The sequence below is a fragment of the Conger conger genome, chromosome 7 (genome assembly GCF_963514075.1).
Source record: "Conger conger chromosome 7, fConCon1.1, whole genome shotgun sequence".
Taxonomy (NCBI): domain Eukaryota; kingdom Metazoa; phylum Chordata; class Actinopteri; order Anguilliformes; family Congridae; genus Conger; species Conger conger.
The window spans coordinates 19,852,049-19,876,347 of record NC_083766.1 but is presented as its reverse complement, the minus strand read 5'-3'; the positions used below and the strand labels follow the sequence as shown (position 1 = coordinate 19,876,347).

General features: G+C 49.5%; 1 protein-coding gene across 1 annotated transcript in view; it reads left to right on the top strand.

Annotated features, from left to right (window-relative positions):
• LOC133132152 (pecanex-like protein 3) overlaps nt 1–24,299 on the top strand; it is a 37,673-nt gene that overhangs the window by 3,770 nt on the left and 9,604 nt on the right. Inside the window, exons 2-27 of the mRNA XM_061247361.1 lie at nt 1,191–1,396; nt 2,154–2,259; nt 2,501–2,540; nt 3,356–3,451; nt 3,992–5,686; nt 7,462–7,591; nt 7,999–8,168; nt 8,921–8,978; nt 9,583–9,724; nt 10,056–10,213; nt 11,232–11,385; nt 12,545–12,577; nt 12,875–13,046; nt 13,401–13,511; nt 13,612–13,703; nt 13,818–13,927; nt 14,358–14,463; nt 19,574–19,666; nt 20,448–20,598; nt 20,715–20,859; nt 21,061–21,238; nt 21,447–21,555; nt 21,763–21,892; nt 22,244–22,302; nt 22,978–23,193; nt 23,869–24,122. Of these exons, the coding sequence (XP_061103345.1) occupies nt 1,191–1,396; nt 2,154–2,259; nt 2,501–2,540; nt 3,356–3,451; nt 3,992–5,686; nt 7,462–7,591; nt 7,999–8,168; nt 8,921–8,978; nt 9,583–9,724; nt 10,056–10,213; nt 11,232–11,385; nt 12,545–12,577; nt 12,875–13,046; nt 13,401–13,511; nt 13,612–13,703; nt 13,818–13,927; nt 14,358–14,463; nt 19,574–19,666; nt 20,448–20,598; nt 20,715–20,859; nt 21,061–21,238; nt 21,447–21,555; nt 21,763–21,892; nt 22,244–22,302; nt 22,978–23,193; nt 23,869–24,122 (4,914 nt within the window). The remainder of the gene's footprint in view (nt 1–1,190; nt 1,397–2,153; nt 2,260–2,500; nt 2,541–3,355; nt 3,452–3,991; nt 5,687–7,461; nt 7,592–7,998; nt 8,169–8,920; nt 8,979–9,582; nt 9,725–10,055; nt 10,214–11,231; nt 11,386–12,544; nt 12,578–12,874; nt 13,047–13,400; nt 13,512–13,611; nt 13,704–13,817; nt 13,928–14,357; nt 14,464–19,573; nt 19,667–20,447; nt 20,599–20,714; nt 20,860–21,060; nt 21,239–21,446; nt 21,556–21,762; nt 21,893–22,243; nt 22,303–22,977; nt 23,194–23,868; nt 24,123–24,299) is intronic.

Genomic DNA, 24,299 nt, shown 5'->3' with positions numbered 1-24,299 from the left:
ATCGAAAGACCCGTCGATTGCTGATGAAATGGATTTGTTGGTAGCTGTGCTTTATCTCTGGTTATTTTAGATGGTTGAGGAAAAGTAGTGTCAACATGAATAGTGGCTTGTGAATGTGTAACGCACGCACACTGACATGCAGTCTCTAGTAAAATTATTGACACGCATGATAAAGATCAGCCAAAGAAAATAAACCAAAAAGCGTCATTTATATTATCTTTCGTACTAATGTAGTTGCTCAGAGAAAGTATGTTATTTCCCAAAAAGACGAGCATTGATATTAAAGGTACCCCTGATTTGAGCACTTTTGAGCACCCTCTCTTCAGAAGGATGACACTGCTCTGTGGTCTCTTGCATCCTGGAAGGAATCCTTGACCAATCAGGATCTTTCCGAATCGTTCAGATCATTCAGTCTGCAGGTGGACTGCCCTCTTCAATTCAAACCGTACAATTTTTGTAAAGTTCAGGTCTGGAGACAAATAACAAAACAGTCTTTTTGTGGCCTGTTGACACTTACTTTGTTGATTGTGCTATTGTGACTAATTATGGGCCATTGCTTTGCAGAACAATCAATTTGTGGCCAAGCTTTCGCTTCCCACAGGGGGCGTGCATTTTATAATTTGTATGTGTACCGGATGAGGACACCGCTCCAAATTCAAGCAGTTTCAAATGCTCAATTAATATCATTTTGCTGTACTAGGGTGTTCTTGTCAACTGAGCTGTAAACTGGTCTTGTTATTTGGAAGTTTTGGTGTTTTTGCCAAATCATCAGAAGGTCTACGGTAAGGAGGGCTCAAAAGAGCTGTTTCGGGGGGGAAGACAGAAAATGCACAAACATTTTGTGTCACAAAGCCACAGTGGAGGATGTGGGCTATGTATCCATTCCAGACTGCTGTCCTTCTGCTAAAACGATTCTGTGACTTCCCGTGATTGCCTTGTAAAGTCAATGTGAATAAGGAAATTTGCTAAAAACGAATTATGTAATATACGCAAAGTATGATGTGCAAGCAAAGGTGGGATTCCTGTAATGGCTTTATCCTTGGCAACCATTCTACCTGTACAGATGCGAACACTTCCTTGTACAGATATAAAAAGCTTAAATAAAAGTTGAGCGACATTTGTCATTAGGCTGAAGGGTGGGGTGTTTCTGTGTGGTTGATTTTCCCCTGTGGGCAATGTCTGTCCTCCAGGCCTTGCCTTCCAGCATGGTGGTGGCGGGCCTGTACTGCCTGGTGGTGGCGGTCTTCTTCACGGCCGTCAAGGCTGTAAACTTCCGCCTGCACACCATGTTCGACCTGGGGGAGATTGTGGAGAAGAGGCAGGCCTCGCTGACCGCCGACGCCCTGCGGGTGGAGGAGGTGGAGGAGGGCGGAGACATGCGCGGGAACCAGCACAGGTACCGTAACCATAACGACCTGAACCAGCACAGGTACCATAACAACTGCAACCAGCGCCGGTGCTGTAACCACAGCAACGGGAACCAACACGGGTACCGTAACGAAAATAACCCGAACTATTTCAGGTACTGTAACCATAACGACCTGAACCAGCACAGGTACCTGCAGGACTGCCCCACTTTACATACAATCTTTAATTGCTCCCTACACCCCAGCAAGACCACTCTGGTCTGCCAGCTCTGGTCGCCTTGTGGTTCCTTCACTACGAGCACCTGGCGGTCGAGCTGCACGTTCACACCTGTTTTATGTTCTGGTTCCTCAGTGGTGGAATGACTTGCCTACCACTGTCAGGACAGCAGAATCCCTCCCCATATTTTTTTAGAACAGCTCTTCATTCGTATTTTGCTAGTTATGGATTTGATGCTTTTAAACCTGTGGAAGAACCTATGCACTTGTAAGTCGCTTTGGATTAAAAGCGTCTGCCAAATGATTAAAATGTTAATGTAAAAAATGTACCGTAACCATAACAACCAGAACCAACTCCGGTACCATAACCATAACGACCTGAACCAGCACAGGTATCTTAGCCATAACAGCCAGAACAAGCACAGGTACCATAACAATCCAAACCAGTACAGGTACTGTAACAATAAAGACCTGAACCAGCACCGGTACAGACACACAGCAGGCGAGGCAACAAGCGCAGAGGTTCAAAGTCAGCGTGCTAACATTAAATCTGCCCCCCCCTCCTCTCAGGGACAGCAGTGGAGGAGTGGAGATGACGGTGTTCCGTAAGGTGAACTCGACCCCCCCGGTCCGCTGCAGCTCCCAGCACTCTCTCTTTGGGCTGAACCAGGTGTCGGTGAGTCCCGGCCGCCTTTCTCCCAAAACTCCCCCCCCGCCCATGTAGGAGCGGCCAACAGCCTAATGGCCAAGGTCCTTAACTGGGACCTGGAAGGTTAGTGGCTCAAACCTCAGTGTAGCCCTGCCTTCCAGATGCTCAGATAACATCTTTTTGCGTAACAGGCCCATATCTGCCCAGTGTTCTTTGCAAAATGGTCTCTGGTTGATTCCCATACCTTTTTTCCTCCCCACTCTCTCAGGAATTCCTGCCACAGCTCGATGACACGGGAGGCTCCAAAGGTACGGTGCTTATCAGCCATCTGTGCTGAAGATACGGGTGTAGTCTCAGCTTTTCCACCAGCAGCTGTGTAGCTCTGCTCACAGGCGAACTCGGCTCCTGCTTTGTCTGCTCGCGCACTTGTGTGAGAATTTTAGACCAAAGAGGTTTTTTTTTTTTTACTAAAGAAGCTTCTACAGTAATTCTGGCAGGAGTGGTTTAGACAAAATATACAGCTGACAGCCGGAGAATGAGGTTGTGATATTCTAGTCGCGCAGTAATGAGCAATCTACCAGCCCTTTGAAGAGTGGGTTATTAAAACGTCTTTTCAAACAGTTTTTTCCCCTCCCCAAGGAATTTCAAGCAATGATTGTTACATCAACGTCAGAATGTTCATTAAATTCTAATCACATATTTGCTACCTTACAGTTTACAGTTAATATAATTAGTTTTTATTTCTATGCATATTCATGCATCTTTCTGGGTGCTCCTTGTGGTACTTTTGGCTAAAGATCTGGAGTACAGCGTGCAGTGTACAGTACACCCACGGTTCAGAATCGCGTCCTCTGCTTGCCGGTGGCACCGTTGCTTGGAGTTACCAGTACCAGTTTTCCAGAACCCTCCGACACCTCCACGCCTCTGCTTGCAGAACGTGGCATCAGATGTAGCCACGGCTGACAGCAGACACTTCCGCGGAGCGCTTGTGGGTACTGGCCTCAGATTGGCTGTTAGAACCTGGGAGAATAAAGGGTTAAAAGTGGTTGCAAAGAAAACGCTCGTAGATAGGGGGGGGAAAGGAGCATGAATGAAGGCTGACGTCCGGTCTGTTCGCCCTCAGACATTAAGGACCTGATGAGGGAGCAGGGCAGTAACAACGTGATCGTGACCTCGGCGCACAGGGAGATCCTCCGACACAGCTCCCAGGACACCATCAGTGAGTGACGTCACAATGAGCCTGCCGTTAAATCCAGAAATATTGCACAGCACAAATGCATGCATAGTCCAATCTGTGTGTTTGCTTACAGAAGCTGTGTGTAATGTGTTTAGCTAAAATACCCATGAGGTTCCCACTCATCCTGGAAAGTTATGAACTAGTTTTCCAGCCATGGAAAACACCTGGACAATGAGAATTTACAAAATGTCCTGGACGTACAGTATTTGTCCAGGAAAACTGTTGGCCAGGCTACAATCAAGCTATTAAGCAGTACTTTTACAGCTGAGATTACATACATTTCTGTACTTTTCTTTGCTTTTCCCTTTTTGTTAGCCACTGAGATCACAGAGCGGCTCAAAGTTTTGGATGGTAACTTGTACATTGTCATGCAAGTCATGGAAAAATGCCCAAAAAATGTCCTTGAAAGGTCATGGAAAAATGATAGAAATGATTCAAATGGTCAGGGTGCGAAGGAGTGGTAGTGCTTCTCTGTGGCCAAATACTCTCTGAATGGTTTGTATTCCTCTGTCTTGCCTGCAGGGGGCGCCAGCGTGGTCCAGTCCTGCCTGGCTGCTGCTCTGGCCAATGACTTCCCCGGCCTGATGGGTGTGGGCGGGGTGATGTCGGGAGGTTTCGGGGCCAGCGTCCCTGGCGAATGCCCCTCAGCACCCCCCTCCCCCTGCAGCCAGGGGGACGAGGACGACGGGGAGCGGCTGGAGGAGCGCGGGGGCCGGAGGAGTCCAGAGGGGCCTGGGACGGGGGGCTACTCGCCCCTGGGGCCCTCGGGGGAGTCGGAGAGCCTGGGGGACGCCCCGCTGAGCCCGCTGATCAAGAGCAGCCTGAGCGAGGAGCTGAGCGAGAACCTGCTGGGCCTGGGGCTCGACCCCGTCTCCTTCGCCGCCGGCTCCGGCCGCCACACGCCCGGCAACCGGACTGGCGTCGCCATGGCGGCGGGGTCCACCGACAGCTGCTTCAGCGGCGGGGGCGGTGCCACGGACCGCGAGACGCTCAGCACGGTGAGCAGCTACCGCAGCGAGAAGACGGACTCCACCCAGCTGGAGAGCCCCTCGCTGAGCCTGCCCCGGGCCGCCCCCTCCGGGACCACCGCCGCCCTCCCTTCCCACACGGACCCCCCCAAACCCAGCCCCCCAGAGCTGGCCGGGAGCGACACGGACGACCTCTCGGACAGCGAGCTTCTCCGCTCACCCTCCAAAGACCTCTCCCTGGGGCTGGACCCAGACCCAGACAGGACCCTGGTTGAGGGGGAGAGTGTTTCCGCCCTCCCCCCGGAGCTCCCCCTGCTGCCCCTCCAGGACTCCTCCCCCTCCAGCAGTGGGCGGTCCGAGGCCCCCCTACCCCCTCTGCCCCCGCCCCGGCAAGCCAGCTCTGTCCCTGCAGGCCTGGGCTGCTCCGACCCCAACCTCCCCATCACCCCCCCGCCCTTCCTGCTATCGGACGTCCCGCAGCAGGTGGTGCGGCCCAAAGACCTGAAGCTGCTCCGCTCCGGGACGGGGAGCGGCGGTGGCGGGGCGGGGCACAGGCCCGGCAGGCGGAAAGCCCCGCGGAAACGAGGCGGGGCCGGCAGCAGCAGCTTCGACTGCGGCTCGTACCGCCGGCACCACCACGGCCGCGGGCAGCACCGGGACTACATCCCCGTACGCAGCCGGCTGGCCGCCAAGGCCTACAGCGAGCGGCTGTACGAGGACTCCAGCGACGAGGACGACGGCAGCGAGGGCAGCGACATGAGCGCCGCCTCCAGCCTGGGCTCCCAGCGCCGCTACAGCTCCGACGACGACTCCAGCTCCTCCACGTCCTGCTACTCCCCCGACTCGGCCGGGGCGCAGCCTCTGCCCCCCTCCGGCGCCCCGCTGCCCAGTCCCCGGGAGGGCGAGGAGTCGTCGGACCGCGTGGTGCTCCACCCTCGGGGGGCCCAGCGGTCGGCCAGCACGGCCAGCGCCAAGACCCACGCCCGGGTGCTGAGCATGGACGGGGCCGGGGGGGGCCACAGCAGTGCCGGGGGGGTGTCCTCCGCGCCCCTGCCCCTCGTACCATCGGGTTCGGCGGCCCCCCGACCCCTCACCGTCTCCAAGTCCGACCTGGAAGCCCGCACGGCGCATCTGGAGGGGTTCCCCGGGGGACATCGGCACCGGCTGGACTCCCAGGGCGGGTCCTGGGCAGGGAACCACACCGGCTGGAGGGCCGGGGAGCTGGTGGAGGAGGGAGCTGTGGGTGGAGGTGAGGATGGGCTCCAGGTCACTGATGACCTGCAGAGAATTCCCTTACTGTAAGGGCCAAACCTGTTCTTGGAGATCTATAGGTTTTCATTTCAACCAGTGAAAACCTACAGGATGGTAGATCTCCAGGAACAGGGTCAGGCAGCCCTGCTCCTGAACGGCTGCAGTATCTTGTGGTTTTCAGTGCCTTTTGCCGCAAGTGAATAATTTCAGTCATTGATTGCCTAGAGACTCCACACACCTCAATTGGCTTCTAATTTAAATGAGACCACAAAGACTAGCAGACACGACAGCCCTCCATGTCTGGAGTTTGGCAACCCCAGCGGTTAATCATTTACTGTCTTCTGTTTCAGAAGCATTTCACTGCACCATGTCCAAGTAAGTCCAGGAGCTAAAACACACACAGGGTGATCCTGTAGGTCTGAAGCTCATGGGCTTTGGTCATTTCAGTGACTTAAAAAAAAAAAAAGGAAAGTTAACTGAAAAGAGGGGCAGGCTGGAGCCTAGTGGCTAAGATATATGACTGGGTCCTGGAGGGTTGGTGGTTCAATTCCTTGTGTAGCCACAAAAAGATCTACACAGCTGTTGGGCCCTCAACCCGACATTGCTCCATGGGGGGTTGTCCCCTGCTTTGTCCAATCAGCTGTAAGTCACTTTGGATAAAAGCATCAGCTAAATAACTAATGTGATGGCCTGGAGAAGGAGAACATTTCTCAGGTTGTGGTTCAGACTCAGCTGACCTCCCCAAACTTTGCTCATTCGAAGGAGGGGCTGGAGCTTTCTCCGGCTTCAGCAGTTCTGCGGAGGCCATGTTTTATTTGTCGCTCCGTGCTCGTCTGTCGATGCACAGATGATGACCTGTTAATTATTATGATCGAGTTAAGGATCTCCTGTGACGGCAGCCATTTTGCCTCTTATCTCCATTCAGACTGACTGAGTGCATTACTGCCTCCGGCAGATTAATCTGGCTGGATGTACCAGCAGCTCAAATTCCCAGATGTCCTGTTTTTTTTTTTTTTGGTCCCGAAAAGCCGAATGCATCACTGGTCTGAAGTTTTATTTATTTATTTTTTTATGTGTTTTTGGGGCACTCGATCTGAGACAGACATTTTATTAAAAGCTCAGACAGCCCAGATCATCCCGGTTGTGAGTGTGACGTGTGCTTTTTCTGCCGGCTTGATTAGTCTGAATGCTGTGTTTTGGGTTTTTACAGTGACTCTTGTGTGGTGTGCCTTGGGGGTTTGGATTGGATCGCACAGAACTGGGCTCAGATTAGATTAGATTAGGTTACTGGAACTGTGCCCTGAACTCCAAAGTGCTGAGCACAGAACACAGGCCATCCCCTTCCCATTCCCCCTATCCCCACCCCTCTCTGCCCCCAAACCTGTCCTGTGATTGTATCCTCTATCGTGTCCCCTTACAGCTGCAGTATTTACATTACATTGTTATTTATCTGATGCTTTTATCCAAAGTGACTTTTCATTTGTTGATTGATTTGACTAATCAGGGGACAATCCCTCCCGGTGCAATGTGGGCTTAAGCGCCTTGCTCAAGGACCCAACAGCTGTGCGGATCTTATTGTGGCTACACCGGGGCTTGCACCACCCAACCTTCCCTCTTCCTTTCTGATCCTGTTGCCATCCATCTCTCGCTTTCTGATTCTGCCTTTTCTCTTTCCCACTGTTGCACTCTCTCTCTCTCTCTCTCTCTCTCACTAACCCGCCCTCCCCTCCCTCTCTCTCTCTTTATTTCCCCTGCTCCCGCTCTCCCCCCCAGCCCTGGCTCCAGAGGAGGTGGGTAAGAGGGACTCAGTCAGCAGTGTGAAGAGGACGCAGGCCATCCGCAGACGACACAACGCCGGGAGCAACCCTACCCCCCCACCCTCCGCTATGGGCTCCCCCCCAAGGTACACAAAAGGCCCTCCCCTCCAAAAGGCCCTCAGCCTGCACCACAGACTAGCCTAGGTTAATGAAGCAGTTACTAATAAAAGGGTCTGTCTAAAGAATAAGCTCCCTAAACCCCAAAAAGAGGTCTGGCTAACGTTTTGCAGTCTTGGGATATGCCCACAGTGCAGGTGAACTTTGACCTTCTATAACTTTGACCTTGTACCTAAAATCAGTAAGTTATTCATGACCATGTACATTTTGGCATTTCTGCATCTAAGTACCGGTTGGCAGTACATTAGGAAACGTGACCTCGTCCTACTCTGTCACGGCACCCGGTGCATTGTGGGTAGAATGACCGTGGGCCTGTCGCCAGGTGTGGCTCTGACTGCTGTGATGTGGTTGTGTCTCCGTGGCGACGCCTCTCCAGCCTGCAGGACCTGCAGCGGGCACGCGCCTCTTCGCACTCGCGCGCGCTCACCCTGCCCTCCGCCCTGCAGTTCGCCTCCTCCCTGCTGCTCCCCCGCGGGGGCGTGCACGAGGCCTCCACCTTCGACGACACCTCCGAGGGCGCCGTGCACTACTTCTACGACGAGAGCGGTGAGGGGCCGGGGGGCAGGGGTCGGGCAGGGTTGAGGCTGTACTGGGATCAGTTTGATGTCCAGAGTAGCTGTCCCAGGGTCAGTCTGAGGACCAGAGTAGCTATACCAGGGTCAGTCTGAGGACCAGAGTAGCTGTCCCGGGGTCAGTCTGAGGACCACACTAGCTGTCCCAAGGTCAGTCTGAAGAGCAAGACTAGCTGTTGGTGCAGAATTAAGGCCCGTCCACACCAAGAACAAGAACTAACGTTAACTATGACTGTATCGTTTTAAAAATGGTTCTACCTGAAGTGGATGGTGAAGTCCACACCACAAGAACGACAGTGACAAACGATATCTTTGGGATGACTTTCATTGTGACTTTTTTTCCTGCTGCATAGCCGAGAGGCTATTTACAGACTATTACCCTTCAGCAATGTCGATGCTCACATCGTTATGGTTAGAGTTCTTGGTGTGGATGGGCCTTTAGCGGTACTGGGATCAGTACGTTTTTGCCAAATTTCTCAAACTCACAGGATCAAAACCAGCAATGACAATTCAGTGGCAAGACAAATGGGAGGCTGTAAACCAAATGAGAATTATTTTAGAACTGAAATGTATCTTTTCAACAACTTAAAATTGTGTAAGAAATGACCTGTGTCAGAAACCAACGAAACACAACACGATGCAGTTGTGAGTGTGTACCTGTCGTTGACGTTGTTTTTGTGTGTGTGTGTGTGTGTGTGTGTGTGTGTGTGTGTGTGTGCACTATAGGAGTGAAGAGGTCTTACACTTTCGGGCCTTCTGGTGGAGGATACGAGGACCCCGTTCAGTAAGTCCCTTAAGCCTCTTTCACACTACAAAATTTGAACACTGCATTCAACGCCAAGTGACAAAACATTAGAGGAGTCGAGTGCAGCCAGCTGTTGGACTTGACGTCATCCTTCTAGGAAGAATTAGCTGTTCTTTCCTGTTTATATCTGTCTGCATCACACACAGCCTTAATGTGATTGGACACGCTACGGAAAGCTTGGCGTCAAACTCAGTCAGAGCTGAAACGTCTTGCCGTTTTTCAGCCCTGCGCTACGGCAAGTGTTACGTTGCTGCTCAGTGTGGTGTCAACACCCTCTCCTCAAAGTGAGCAGTTTGACACTGTGTGGAGTGCTCTGATGCTGATCGTGTGAGCAGCTTTATCCTGGCTGTGATGTAGTGCACTGCACCTCCCCTGTGTGTGGGGCCGCCTGTAGCCTAGTGGACCTGGAACTTTGGTGGTTCAAGCCCAAGTGTAGCCACAATACGATCGGTGCAGCTGCTGCCCTTAACAGTACTCCAGATGGGATTGTCCCCTGCTTAATCGAATCGGCTTTATTTCCCTTTGGATAAAAGCATCAACTAAATAACTGGTAATGTAATGTTCCTCCCCTGACCTCCCCCAGGGAGCGGGAGAGGCAGTCCCAGTCCTCCAGCTTCACCTCTGCGGATGTCCAGGAGGGGGCGCCGGTGCTCTCCATGCTGCAGCCCAGGCCCGTCGTGCTGCAGGGGATGCAGGTGCGCAGGGTCCCGCTGGAGATTCCAGAGGTGAGATTCACACCTGTCACCTCGGGCACTGATTACAGACCGTGAGATCAGCACAGCCCAAAAATCTGCTAATCTGAGCCAGGTTCACTGATGCAGTGACATTAGCACGGCCCAACCCTCTGCTAATCTGAGTCGGTTCTGCGTCATGGGCACAAAGCTCACTTTGTGAGTAGCCTAGTGGCCCCTGACGAAGGCCCTTAACCCCACATTGCTCCAGGGGGGATTGGCCCCTGCTTAGTGTAATCAACTGTAAGATAAGTGTCAGCTAAATAACTGTAATATACTGTTATCTGGAGACTCCCTTGTCCTGACCCTCCTGCTATCTTTCCAGTTTGACCTGGACCACGAGTCGGTGCACGAGTCTCAGGAGAACACTCTGATGATCGAGGAGAAGGCCAAGCCAAAGCAGTACTACCGCTTCTGGGTCCTCCCGGGGAAGTGGCTGCGGGTCCGCTACGACCGGCTGGCCCTGCTGGCCCTACTGGACCGGTGAGCGCCGGAGCGTACCAAGCCTGGGGTCGGGAGGGGGGAGATCGGGACAAACCAACCGCTGGGAATACAGGGGGAATGAACATGCAATTAAATGAAATGCCAGTGTGCTTCATTTAAGTAACATTGCGACGCCCGTTGTTTTTTTTTTTTGTTTTTTGTTTTTTTAACTCGTCAGTTATATTACACATGCTTTTTTCCTCCATGAGTGCAATTTTAAATCCATAAATGTTCACTGGAAAATCTTGGTCAAAATAGTGACATAATAATTGAGGATAATTTTATGGAATATGTACTTTAAGATGCGTTTGTATGGTTATGAAGAATTGAGTAAATTGAGGAAAATGATCATTTTGATTTCAGCTGAATTCAGTTCTTTTCTCATGTAGTCTTTCCAACCACCAGGTGGCAGTCATGTCATCTGCATGTCTAATGTAACTGCACACTTTTTCCACACTGAAAGTTTGAATTAAGTTGAGGTGAAAACATCCAAGCATTTGGGCATATTGTCACCGAATCACTGAAATGGTGTGCTGATGGCAGTCATATACCCAACTGAAAACTGTCACCACAGGTGTACATGCTAATTAATGAATGACCAATCTGAGTTTTGAGGTACGATGTTAACACAGATACTCGCCTTGTGAGGCAAATTCAAAATGGAAAGGAAATCCAACTGTCAGCATGTAAACCTGTATGGAGTTGGTCCCCACACGCTGCACTGTGGCTGTCCACTGCTCCTAAGTAACTAGGATGGGTCAAATGCAGAGGATGCATTACCCCACGGGGTTCAATAAAGTATCTATTCCTTCTTATTGCTGTTGCTGTTATGCCATATTTAAAGTAGTAAATGGCTCAGTTGCTGATGAACCTGAGCTTGTTGTGGTGAACCTGAGCTTGTTGTGATGAACCCGAGACGGTTGTGATGAACCCGAGCTTGTTGTGATGAACCCGAGCTTGTTGTGATGAACACGAGACGGTTGTGATGAACACGAGCGCGTTGTGCGTGTTCCTGCAGGAACCGGCGTGTGGGGGAGAACGTGTTTGCGGTGCTGCTGGCCAGCATGGTGGCTTTCCTGGGCTTCCTGCTGCTGCTGCAGGGCTTCTTCAGGGACATCTGGGTCTTCCAGTTCTGCCTCGTCATCGCCAGCTGCCAGTACTCCCTGCTCAAGGTAAGGCCTTAGCCAGGGAGGGTGCAAAAAAGACCCTGTGTTTTCTTGCTTAACTTACTTATCTGTGTTAGTGTTAACTTTGTAAATATGTTAACCGTGTACATGTATTGACATTGTAAATAATATAGATTGATAGATTGTTACATTTATATAGCACTTTTCTAGACACTCAAATCGCTTTACAGTGATGAGGGGGAAACTTAACTCAACCAACCTAGAGAACACAACCGATGTGAGGCACCCACCATTTACTAGCATGATTCTCATGCCCACGGTGTAGAAACCAGGAACTGCGACTGTGGTCTGAACCCTGTGTGTCATTCATTTATGCACAAAAGGGTTTTAGTTCCCCTTTCCTGCTCCCTTTTTCTGGTGAAGGTCAGTTTCTCTGTGCTGTCTCCAGAAATGTAACTTCAAATTTTATACATGCACACTTCGTTCTCGCCAGCCATTCAAATGCAAATTCTTTAATAAAAATGCAATCAATTATGCAATTAAGCTATCCTTTATGATTAAATTTTAGCTGGCTAAACTGATGATAAATCAAATATAAATGTCATGATACTTCAGTAAAATTAGCTGTTTGACCCTGACTTTGAGCCATTTGCCATCTTTCTGAGTAAATTTGATTACTCTCACCTGATTGACTGTGAGGAAGCCCACAGTACCCAGTTCTCACTTCTCTAACGATCGTCATGGTTTCACGTGCTTTTTCTGGTGTAACCCACAGTACAGCCTATAAAGAGGAAAGAGATAGTGGAATTCTCCAGGAAGTAGCGTAGAGCGCACTATATTTGTGTCTCGGGGGGAAATTGCTTGTCACCACAGCGAAGTGGAAGGCTAACTGGTAACTGTCACTAATGAGAGGTGGCTGAGTTTAGCGCCCATGCCCACACTCAGAAATAAAGTGACTGGGGAGGTACATTTTTGTTCAAGGATCAAATTTCCCAAATGTACCCCGAATTTTGGGTATAAATGAGCACATTTTAATTGCAAAAGATGCAATGAGATTATATATTGCTGGCGAGGGGTACAGTTTTATGTACCTATAGGGTAAGATTTCTTTTTTAAGCCACTTTTCACACCTTTATTTTAGCGTGTGTATGCTTCTTCTCAGAGAGCCTTGTCCCTGTCTGACTCCTGCTTTTGTCTCTTTCAGAGTGTTCAGCCAGACGCGGCCTCCCCCATGCATGTGAGTGAGACGCAGTGACCCCTATTATCCCCTACAGCACACTGCCGTGTACATGAAGCTAATCATGTTAGACCACCACAAAGACATACGTGCTTGTGTTCCCTAGGCTGACTTGATCTCTTGGCTGTGTTCTCGTATTCGTCTGTCTGTCTGTCTGTGTGTGTACATGTCTGTCTGTATTGTGTGTCTGTGTGTATCGCATGTCTGTGTCTGTCTGTGTGTGTTGTGTATACCTGTGTGTGTGTGTGTGTGTGTGTGTGTGTGTGTGTGTGTGTGTGTGTGTGTTGCTCTCTCCAGGGGCATAACTGGATCATCGTGTACAGTCGGCCGGTGTACTTCTGCCTGTGCTGTGGGCTGATCTGGCTGTCTGACCTGGTGGGCAGCTCCAGCTCCCTGCAGCCCTTCAGCCTGTACGGAGTCACCTTCTTCTCCTCTCACTTCCTGCTCTGCACCAGGGACGTGCTCATAGGTCAGTGCACAGACCCCTCCCCTGCACACCTTTATATTACACACCATTACATTACACACTATCCCCCGCTGGAGTAATGCAGGGTTAAGGGCAATGCTTAAGGGCCCAGCAGCTGCACTGGGGCTTGAACCACCAGGCTTCCACATCCCAGTCAAGCACCTTAGCCATAAGACAAGAGGCTACACCACTATGTGCTTTGAAGCATTTGCCTTTGTCAATGGCCAGTTTGTTAATCTTCCCATCTTTCTCTGCCTCTCACTCCCTCTCTCCCTTTCTCCTTCCCTCTCCCTTTCTCCTTCCCTCTCCCTCTCCCTCTCCCTCTCCCTCTCTCTCTCTATCTCTTTCCCACGGCAGTGTTCACCCTGTGTTTCCCAGTGGTGTTCCTCTTCGGGCTCCTTCCTCAGGTCAACACCTTTGTGATGTGTCTACTGGAGCAGGTTGACATGCACATCTTTGGTGGTACAGGTGAGACCTGACAAGCATGTGAGATTCTTTTATTTTGTGTGTGTGTGTGTCATAGGGACCCAATTGACCTGTTCTTGTGTGTGTGTGTGTGTGTGTCCAGCCACGACCAGCCCCCTGTCCTCGTTATACAGCCTACTGCGCAGTGTGCTGGTGGCTGCCCTGCTGTACGGATTCTGCCTCGGTGCCATCAATGTGAGTAACCGTCGGTTGAGGGCCACTGTTCAATGTTTCCTGCTCATAACTTGTACTCGGCTGTTTTTATTCATGTTTGTTTGTTTGCACGTGTGTGTGTGTGTGTGTGTTTAGGCCCCGTGGGACGAGCTCCACGTCCCGGTGCTGTTCTCGGTGTTTTGCGGGCTGCTCCTGGCTCTGTCCTACCATCTCAGCCGCCAGAGCAGCGACCCCACCGTCCTCTGGTGAGTTACAGTTGATTAGACGAAGCAGGAGGCAGCCCCACGTTGCTCCAGGCAGGACTAACAGCCTTGCTCAAGGGCTAGAAGGGTAACTGTAACTATGACAAGAAAGATGTGAGCATCCAGACTGATCAACGATCTGCTGTTTTCTACGTGACGCCCTGTAAATTTGGATGTATTTTTGTTTGGCTGTTAGTGTTTCATTGTCTCTGCAGCTGGAAAAAAGCAATCCGGGGATATAATTTGTCACCGTCGTAGTCATAGTTATTGATGTGGACAGGCTTTTGCTGGGATAAACCCCTCCCTGTCAGCCAAAAATGTTAATGACATTAACTGTTACATATTCTAGATAAATCAGCATTATTTCTGTTTTGTTTCATGAATTGTGGTAACAGGCTGAACGCTGTCATGACTGCTGTTCCCACACCCGCAGGTCTCTCATTCGCTCACGGTTCTTCCCCGAGCTGGATGGCAGGAGTCCGGAGGAACCACCCCTGGAGATTAAGGACCCCCTGCCGGACAAGCTGCGTGATTCCGTGGTACGCCCCCGTCCTGTATCTCGCTCTCTCAGTGGGGTCTGCCTTGGGCGTGTGTGTCAGATTACCGTCAGTTCATTTTACACTTTGAGTGAAGCTGTTAACCCTTGTGTAAGACGTGTACATGTAAGGTGGCATGTGATTGGAATGTTCTTAACCAAACATTCTAATGCTGATTTCACAGTAACTACTGGTAACTGAAAGCAGTGTGTTACGATCGCTCGTAAATCGTAACATGAAGGACACACACCAGTTTAAGGAATAACAAAATAATAGAATTTAATAAGACAAAAGATAACAGAATATACCAAAATTAGTAATGAGGTGTGTAGAGCTATGTGTCATGTATTTAATGTAGGTACATAAATTGAATAAGACTGGATACATATAAAGGTTAGCCAGTCAAACAAAAAGGCTTGTCAGCATGGGAGGAAGCAAGCCCCAACTGCAGGAATGGCAGATGTCTTAAGCCAAAGCCTCCGGCCACAGGTGCACCTCATTAAGTTGATGACCTTCTTGTTCCTCAGCCAGCCACTTGAAAGACAAAAAAAAGGAAAACCAGAAACGGATACGAGCGGGCCGTCACACCTTCCCCCATAAAGAAGAGGGACCATAAGGCCCTCTAGAACATTAATAAACGAATATTAAACAGATAAATCACTAGTTATCAATAAATCATTGACTTTATTATTATTATTTTTTTTAACAAAACAACTCCCATCGGCCCATAATGTGCACCAAATGTACAAATGAACACTTGAGTCGACACCAAAAAAAAAGAGGGTGCAAAAGAGAGAAGAGGAAAATTACAACAATACTTCCCTTACTCCAGGGTTCCTCTGCCTCCACCACAATAACCAGTCCACTTCTCTACTGGCCCCCTAACCTCCACACCCCCCTTCCTGTGCACCGGGGTGGGGAAAAAAGTGAGCAGAAGAGTGCCAAAGCGAGAGAGATAAGATCAGCAGATTGATGAGAGTAAAGGAAGGCAAAAGTCAAAGTGAGAACAGCGACAATTAACTGTCCACCGGAGCACGGCTCAAGGCGTCAGCCAACACCCACTTGGTCGACACAGTCCTCCATACGCGGCAATGGGTAACAGTCGGCCTTAGTTACTGCAGTAACTTTACGGTAATCGGTACAAAATCTGTAGGTGCCATCAGGCTTAGGCACCAACAGGCAAGGCGAAGACCAATTAGAATAACTATGTTCTGCTATGTTAAGCATGCATTCCAATTCGGCATCAAGCTGCTTCCGTTTGTTTGGCGAGACTTGATAAAACCGTTGCCTAATGGGAGGAGAGTCACCGACATCAATATCACGTTCGACCAATGTTGTACGTGACAGGATGTCAGGAAAGAGGGACAAGTGCAAATTAATTAATTGAACCAGGTCAGCACGTTCAGAAACAGACAAATGTGCAAACTGAGATTCAAGGTTACATAAGAACTCAGAGTTATTAAGTCTATCCTGAAAAACACAGTCAGCCGGCATAATTACATCCTCTGCAGCATCCCCTACTACTCCTTGTGAAAAAGGATATCGGAAAGGCATAACAGATGCAGTAGTAGACAAAGGAGGGACCTGGTTTATATTTTTGGCGACAGCGACAGTAACCAGCACTGCATCATCCTCTGCCTTCGGTGCCACAGCCAATGAAGAATCAGCTTTCTGATCAGAGATAAACTCCTGAGAAGAAACCGACAGGGGACTGATTACCTTACCAGATCGGCTCTTTAAGGCTTTGTCTACAGGTGAAACGGCGTCCACCGGATCTACCAGAAAGGTCTCACTTAGATCAATCAATGAACAGGGATACTCCTTTTTTAAATGGTCAACAGGGGCCTTAATGCTGTTACGGCTCATAGCCCGAGTAATGGCACAAGCCGAAAACCCCTCTGGGTACCTCCGCGCATTCACAGCCACCTCCGTAGACATGCATGGGACAGAGACAACCTCTAGAGGGCGCTGTACATCTTTCCACACAGCGCCACCAGCCAAATCATTTCCTAAAAGGAAAGTAACTCCCGCTACTGGCAGGGAGGGGCGCACACCCACTACAACCTTGCCATTGACCAAATCAGAAGATAGATTAATTTCATGTAATGGAACATTCACATGGGACAATTCAATGCCCTGTATTAACACACTGCGTCCAATATCAGTTTTTGATGAAAGGGGCAAAATACCCTCCAAAAGAATTGATTGAGTTGCCCCTGTATCCCTCAGTATTGTAACAGCCTGCTTCACTGTGTTACCATCAAGAGATACAAAACCTTTAGTGAGAAATGGAGCAAACTCTATACATGGAGTAACCTTTATAGAGGGAACAGGATCCTGAATTTTCAAATGAATCACCTTAGGAGTATCAATACAATTACGTGAGCATGGCACAGGGGCTGCTAAAGCAGCAACCCTAAATTGAGCGGACTTATTTTTTTCTTTAAGAACCGGACAATCACTAATCCAATGGCCTTTTTGTTTACAATAGGCACAAGCCCCATTAAGCTTTTTCCCAGTTAATTTACGATCAATCTTTTTCTCACCTGCATTTGCATCATTACCAATACCAGAAGGATCTTCTGATTGAGACTGACAAGGATCAACGTTATTAAAAGCATGGCTACGAAAACGGTGGTCTCCAAACCCACTTTTATGCGTCAGCACAAATTCATCAGCAAGCACAGCTGCATCCGCTGCCGTCTGCACTTTGTGCTCATTAACATAAGTAGCAACGCGGTCGGGAACAGAATTCTTAAACTGCTCAAGTACCAGTAAATCACGTAATTGTTCAAATGTAGTAACAGTGGATGCTTTAATCCAGCGGTCAAAAAAACTCAATGACTCCCTAGCGAATTCAACGTGCATTTGCCCTGCCCCTTTCTTATAATTCCTAAATTTTTGGCGATAAGCCTCAGGAACTAACTCATAGGATTTTAGAACAGCGGATTTGACGATGTTATAGTTAGAGCACTGTTCAGATGTTAGTGCTGAATACGCTGCCTGAGCCTTCCCAGTAAAAATACACTGAAGCATCAGTGTTCTTGGTACATCCGGCCACCCCAAAGTATCAGCTACACGCTCAAATAGAATAAAGAAAGTATCAACGTCTTTTTCATTGAACCTAGGAAGTAATCTTAAATTTTTTACAATATCAAACGCTGGCGCACCACGGCTACTACTAGAGGGAAACAAAGATCCACCCCAAGTGGCATTCAAGTCACCAGGACTCACCCCCTCTTTGAGCAAATCAATTTGGGCCATACGAAATTCCTGGTCGGCATTTGCTTTCCTTTCCTCAAAATCCAGTCTTCTCTGCTCTAACGCAATTTTGTCCTGTTCCAATGCGAGTTGCTGAAAAACCAAACGCCCATCCGCACCTACACTACCTGAACTAGGTTTGGGATCAATCAAAGCCGCCATCAAAGGACCTTCTACGGCTTCTGGGGCCTCTAATAAACCCCTATTAACAATCAATTCCACCAATAAATTCTTTATTTCAGGCTTTCTAAGTTTTTCCCCCACGTCGGAATGGCCCAACTGCTCCGCCAATTCAATCAAGCAATCCTTACGAAGTGCATCTAACCTAGACCAGCTGGGTTGTTCCAAAAATGCAGCAACCACCAGAGAAGGAGTCTTTTTAATTTCAAATTTCTCTTTAGACATAATGAGGTAATTGAAACGGATTAACTAAATTAGTGGAGATTATACCAAAATGGCAATGAACAAACAAATTCCAAAGTTATAGTCGCATAAATACTTTACTCTCCGCTATTGCACCCAACCGAAAAAAAAACCAACCAAGACAACAATTTGCAACCAAACAGTGTGCAAAAAAACTGAAGGAGCTTTCCCCACAGATCTACCTGATCAACCCTAGTCTTCTGGGAGTCCCTACGGCTCGAGGCGGCTTTAAACGCTGAAACCGTACGCACAATGAATAACCAATTGACAAGTTACCACCGTAACGTCGGAGCGTGCCCCCACCGTCACGAACAACCCGAAAATAACAAACTAAAATAAAAAAAATCGACAGGCCTCCCGGCCGTGCCGCTCAACCTATCAGGGGAATATAGCTTTAAGCACCAGTAATTATTACACAAGTATTATCAGAACAAATCAATACTTTAATTGCACACTAGTATGGTAACACTCACCGGTCCTCGGAAGGATGGAGCAGCGGGGAACAGAAATAGTAGCTCCAACTCACGAAACTGGAACTAGAATAATTATTCTTCACTCCCACGATCAAATTTAAACAAGCATGAACTAGTCTATATAAACCAATGCGTGTCTATTGGCATCTGTTCAAAGTGTTACGGTAGCTTAGACCACTGGAAAATAGGCTACGCCAATCCAGAAAACACAAACAAATCCAGATAGCAAATCCAGATAATACAAACAAATGGACACGAAACGAGTCCTACTAAAAGGAATCAGATGAGTACTTACTCATGCCAAAGAACAAAGCTACCTGAAGTAACGACGCCGCGGCGACCAAATATAAACAGATGCCAAAACCGCCTTATTCCGAAATAAGGCATTCAAACTCGCAATGCAAGTAAAAATAAAGGGATCAAAAAGGATCCGGGACGAGCCCCCATTATGTTACGATCGCTCGTAAATCGTAACATGAAGAACACACACCAGTTTAAGGAATAACAAAATAATAGAATTTAATAAGACAAAAGATAACAGAATATACCAAAATTAGTAATGAGGTGTGTAGCGCTATGTGTCATGTATTTAATGTAGGTACATAAATTGAATAAGACTGGATACATATAAAGGTTAGCCAGTCAAACAAAAAGGCTTGTCAGCATGGGAGGAAGCAAGCCCCAACTGCAGGAATGGCAGATGTCTTAAGCCAAAGCCTCCGGCCACAGGTGCACCTCATTAAGTTGATGAGTTGTTCCTCAGCCAGCCACTTGAAAGACAAAAAAAAGGAAAACCAGAAACGGATACGAGCGGGCCGTCACAAGTGGAGTTCTAGAACACTTAAACATTCCAAAAAAACCTGCTCTTCAAAGGGTGGGGTTGAACTGAACCATCTGCTGGTGTGTTTGCGGTCAGCGGTTTAACGGTTGCCCTATGCTCGTCTCCTCCACTGCAGAGAGAAACCCTTCACTCTGACCTGGTCATGTGCCCCCTGATGGCAGTCATCACCTTCGCCATCAGCGCCAGCACCGTCTTCATCGCCCTGCAGGTGAGCTCCTACCAGACCGCTGCGTTGTGTGACCGCTTCTCACAGTTAATCTGACCACTTCAGAACCGCGTGCCTCCACGTTAACCTGGCAGCTTCTGCTTCAGAAGGTCTGCTGCAGTCTTAATTTTACAGCTTCAGGACCACATGCCAAGGAGTTAATCTGACATTTTTACAACCGCACTGTGTGTTCAATTTGGAAATTACCCCATAAAGCAGAGGTGGGCAGAGAGGGCCGTATCCATTTCTGGATTTCATACCAACTTCTGGTCTTAATTACATAATTAGCCTTTTATTCCATCTGGAATTTTAGCTACAGTAAATTTCTTGATGATTGACAGCCGAAGACTGCTATTGTGTCCCCCGTTTTACTGTGATCTAATCTCTGAGTGAACCAGTGCATGCAGCCAATTAGTTCATTTAGCCAGGGTAATCGGTGGAAACAAAAACCTGCATACACACCGGCCCTCCAGGACCGGAATTGCCCACCCCTGCCATAAAGGCTGTATTTTACCAATGAATTCCCATGATTATCTCTCTTGAGTGGTCATTGTGTGGAATAGCTTGCCAGGTCATGTAGTGCAGGTAGAAACACTGGGGGTTTTCAAGACCAGACTTGATACGGTGCTAGATACTATTGACCCAAACTAAGCAGTAGGTACACTTCGGGGTAGAAAAAAGGGGAGCATTGCTGGGCTGAATGGCCTGTTCTCATGGCTGCACTGTGCTGCACTGTGCTATGCGTACCAGCGCTTGTTTTAAAACCTCTCCCGTCTGTCCCCAGCCTGCCCTGAGCTTCGTCCTGTACGTGCTGGCGGGGGTGGTGGGCTTCCTCACGCACTACCTGCTGCCCCAGCTCCGCAAGCAGCTGCCCTGGTTCTGCCTGGCCCACCCCGTGCTCCGCTCCCGCGAGTACTGCCAGTTCGAGGTCCGGGGTGAGTGTCCGCCCCACCAAGGGGGCCCCCTCCTCGTCCTGCTCCCCCCAGGCTGTCCCGTTCACACGGGCTGTTCCGCAGCTCCACCGTGCTGACGCGCTCTCGCCCTGTTCCAGACGCCGCCCAGCTCATGTGGTTTGAGAAGCTCTACGCCTGGCTGCAGTGTGTGGAGAAGTACTTTGTCTACCCCGCCGTCATCCTCAACTCCCTGACCACCGAGGCCCAGGCCGCCAGCGTGCACCCCGAGAAACTGGGCCTCTAGTAAGCACCTCCTCTCTGTGTTCACCCTGAGAAACTGGGCCTTTAGTAAACACCTCCTCTGCACTTCAGGAGTATCAATCAGACTGACCTTTGGATACATTTTGGGCCGAATTTTTGATAAGTGACATAAATTATCTGTCCCTCTCTCCCCCTCTTTCCCCCTCTCTCTCCCTCTCCCCCCCTCTCTCCCTCTCTCTGCAGTAGCCGCTCTCTGTTCATCTCTCTGGCGGGGATGAAGCTGCTCCGCTCGTCCTTCTGCACGCCGTCCCAGCAGTACGTCACGCTCTGCTTCACCGCCCTCTTCTTCCACTTCGACTACCCGCGCTTCTCCGAGACCTTCCTCCTCGACTACTACTTCATGTCCATCCTCTTCAGCAAGGTCAGCACCCCCACCACCCCAGCACTGCACCACGGCCGCAATGACAGAACAGGGATTTCACAACTGACACGCTACACTACACATCGCAGTACCTATGATTAAAGCCCACAGGTCCTGCTCCCACGGTGCAGTTGTGTTGGGTTTCAGTCGTGTGGCTCCCAGTCTCTGGGCCTGCGCTGACTGCTCGTCTGTGCCTTGTTCCCTCCAGCTGTGGGACCTGCTGTACAAGCTGCGCTTCGTCCTCACCTACATCGCGCCCTGGCAGATCACCTGGGGCTCCGCCTTCCACGCCTTCGCCCAGCCTTTCGCTGTGCCCCGTATCCTTTCCCTCGGGCCCCTGGCCCTGCCCTCGCACCAAGCACTACATCATCTGTGTACACCACAGGATAGCCGCTGAAGATGCCATTTGCTCCCCATGCGAAATGCACGTTTGTTAGTCACTTTGCATGAAAGGCTCTGCCACGTGACCAAATTGTAAGACCATTAAGTGTCCCAAAGCTCCTTGACCTCGACCCCACACGCAGACTCGGCCATGCTGTTCATCCAGGCGGTGTTCTCCGCCCTCTTCTCCACCCCTCTGAACCCTGTCCTGGGCAGTGCTGTCTTCGTTACCTCCTACACCCGACCCGTCAAGTTCTGGGAACGGGACTACAAGTGAGTGGTGCCAAGAGTTAGACTAAAGTAAGAGCTAGAAATGACTCTAGGCAGTCATTTCGACAATCTGGTTCATTTATAATATGGTTTTCTTGTGGCCTTTTTAGTATTCATAATGTTCCTTCTGTAACTATTAGGCTTCTGTTAATCTGAGCATCCAGTTTTTTTTGGGTTTGGTTGAAATGCATCTCAAGCAGTCTCATTTAATGTATAATAATCATAATAGTAATGTATGCAATTTCCTGTTACCCATGGTATCTCCATGGCTTTGGATTTCTCTTAAGATTTCCCTTTTTGCTAATTTTACAGTAAACCATTGTGTGAAAGTTGAAGTCTTGCTCTTTTTTGCAGCACTAAGAGGGTGGACCACTCCAACACACGCCTGGCAACTCAGCTGGACCGCAACCCAGGTATGCCCCCGTTGAAATTGTGACTGGAGTCAAACATTGGACCGGGCATTCCGTCTCCAGACCAGCTACCTTCCCTGTGAGCTGTTAAGACCCTAGTAACAATAACCTAGTAACAGTCATTAATGGCCGTCTGTGAGAAGGCGTTTTCCTGAATCTTCAGTGGACTGAGTTTATGTGTTGTACTGGAGACACCGGGCTGTGCTTCTTGTCTCTCTCCCCCTCCTTCCTTTTTCCTTCTCTTCTTTTCTCATCCATACGCAAAGGTCTAGAGAATAACTTGTGTCATAAGGATGATACCTTTGCTTGTTTTGTTTGGCTAGGTAAGCTGTTTATTCATACGTTTGCGTGTTGCGGTATTATTATGAAAATAATTTTTTTTAATCAGCCCAAATCTTTGTTGTACAGGTAGCAGTTGAAGTTGTATGTCCCTCTAGGGTCTTTCAGCGCACTTATCCCTAGTGATCGGTATGCACTTGGCACTTTGTTGTATGTCGCTCTGGATAAGAGCGTCTGCCAAATGCCTTTAATGTAATGTCTACTGAAGACCCAATTTGATTAACTTTCAACACCAAATTGAGTCAACTTCCAACTCCCCTGAAGACAGACACCATTTTGTCAACTTCATGTGTTCCGGGTTGTACATCTCGTCTCTCTCTCTCGCCGTCCTTTCTGCAGGCGCGGATGATAACAACCTGAACTCCATCTTCTACGAGCACCTGACGCGCTCCCTGCAGCACAGCCTGTGCGGGGACCTGCTGCTGGGCCGCTGGGGCAACTACAGCACGGGCGACTGCTTCATCCTGGCCTCCGACTACCTCAACGCCCTGGTGCACATCATCGAGATCGGCAACGGGCTGGTCACCTTCCAGCTGCGCGGCCTGGAGTTCAGGGGTGAGCCCAGTCCGCTGGTCCTTTACATTGCGTTAGTTATTTACCTGACTCTTTTATTCAAACTGGTGGAGCCGGAGAAAGCTTCAGCAGTGTCCCTCCTTCGAATGAGCAATGTTAGGGGAGGTCAGCCTTGTCGGAAACAACCTGAGCAATTCTGTCCTCCTCCAGTCCATTGCATAACGCAAGTTATTTAGCTGATGCTTTTATCCAGAGCGACTTACAGTTCATTAGACTAAGACTAAGGGACCAATCCCTCTGGAGCAGTGTGGGGTTAAGGGTCTTCTTCATGGGCCTAACAGCTACACTGGAGCTTGAACCACCAACCCTCCAGGTTCCAGTCAAGCACCTTAGCCCAGTCAATTACCTTAGCCACTAGGCTATAGACTGGTCCTGTTATTACCACTGGGGAGCAGGGGTGTGCAACCTGGGTCCTGGAGGCTTTTGGCTCTGTATTCCTTGTTGCATTAAGGGCAGTTGGTTACACAATTGACTCGCCTCTCCTCATTACTGGACTGGTTGAGTGGCCAGTTTTAAGATTAAAGCCACTTCCTGCCACTCTTCTCTCTTTGGGGTCTCAGACGGGCGTTAGCCTCACAGGGGGCTGAAACTGTACCGCCGACCTTGTGGGGTCCCAGTCCTGTACCTCAACCACTACGCTACTTCCCTCCCCCTCAGGGACGTACTGCCAGCAGAGGGAGGTGGAGGCCATCACGGAGGGGGTGGAGGAGGACGAGGGGTGCTGCTGCTGTGAGCCAGGCCACCTGCCCCACGTGCTCTCCTTCAACGCGGCCTTCGGCCAGCGCTGGCTGGCCTGGGAGGTGGCCGCCACCAAGTACGTGCTGGAGGGCTACAGCATCAGCGACAACAACGCCGCCTCCATGCTGCAGGTCTTCGACCTGCGCAAGATCCTCATCACCTACTATGTCAAGGTACGGCCTGGGGGTGCCAGAGTAGGGCCAACTTACTCCCCAAGAAACTAAACTTCCCAGGTTCACTTGTTGATTTTCAATCCAGATACTTTTACCTAAGACCTGTGAGATATGTTGCCCTGATTCGATTTACTTTTTTTGTTATTTATTAGTAATTAATGGATTAAAGTGGCAACA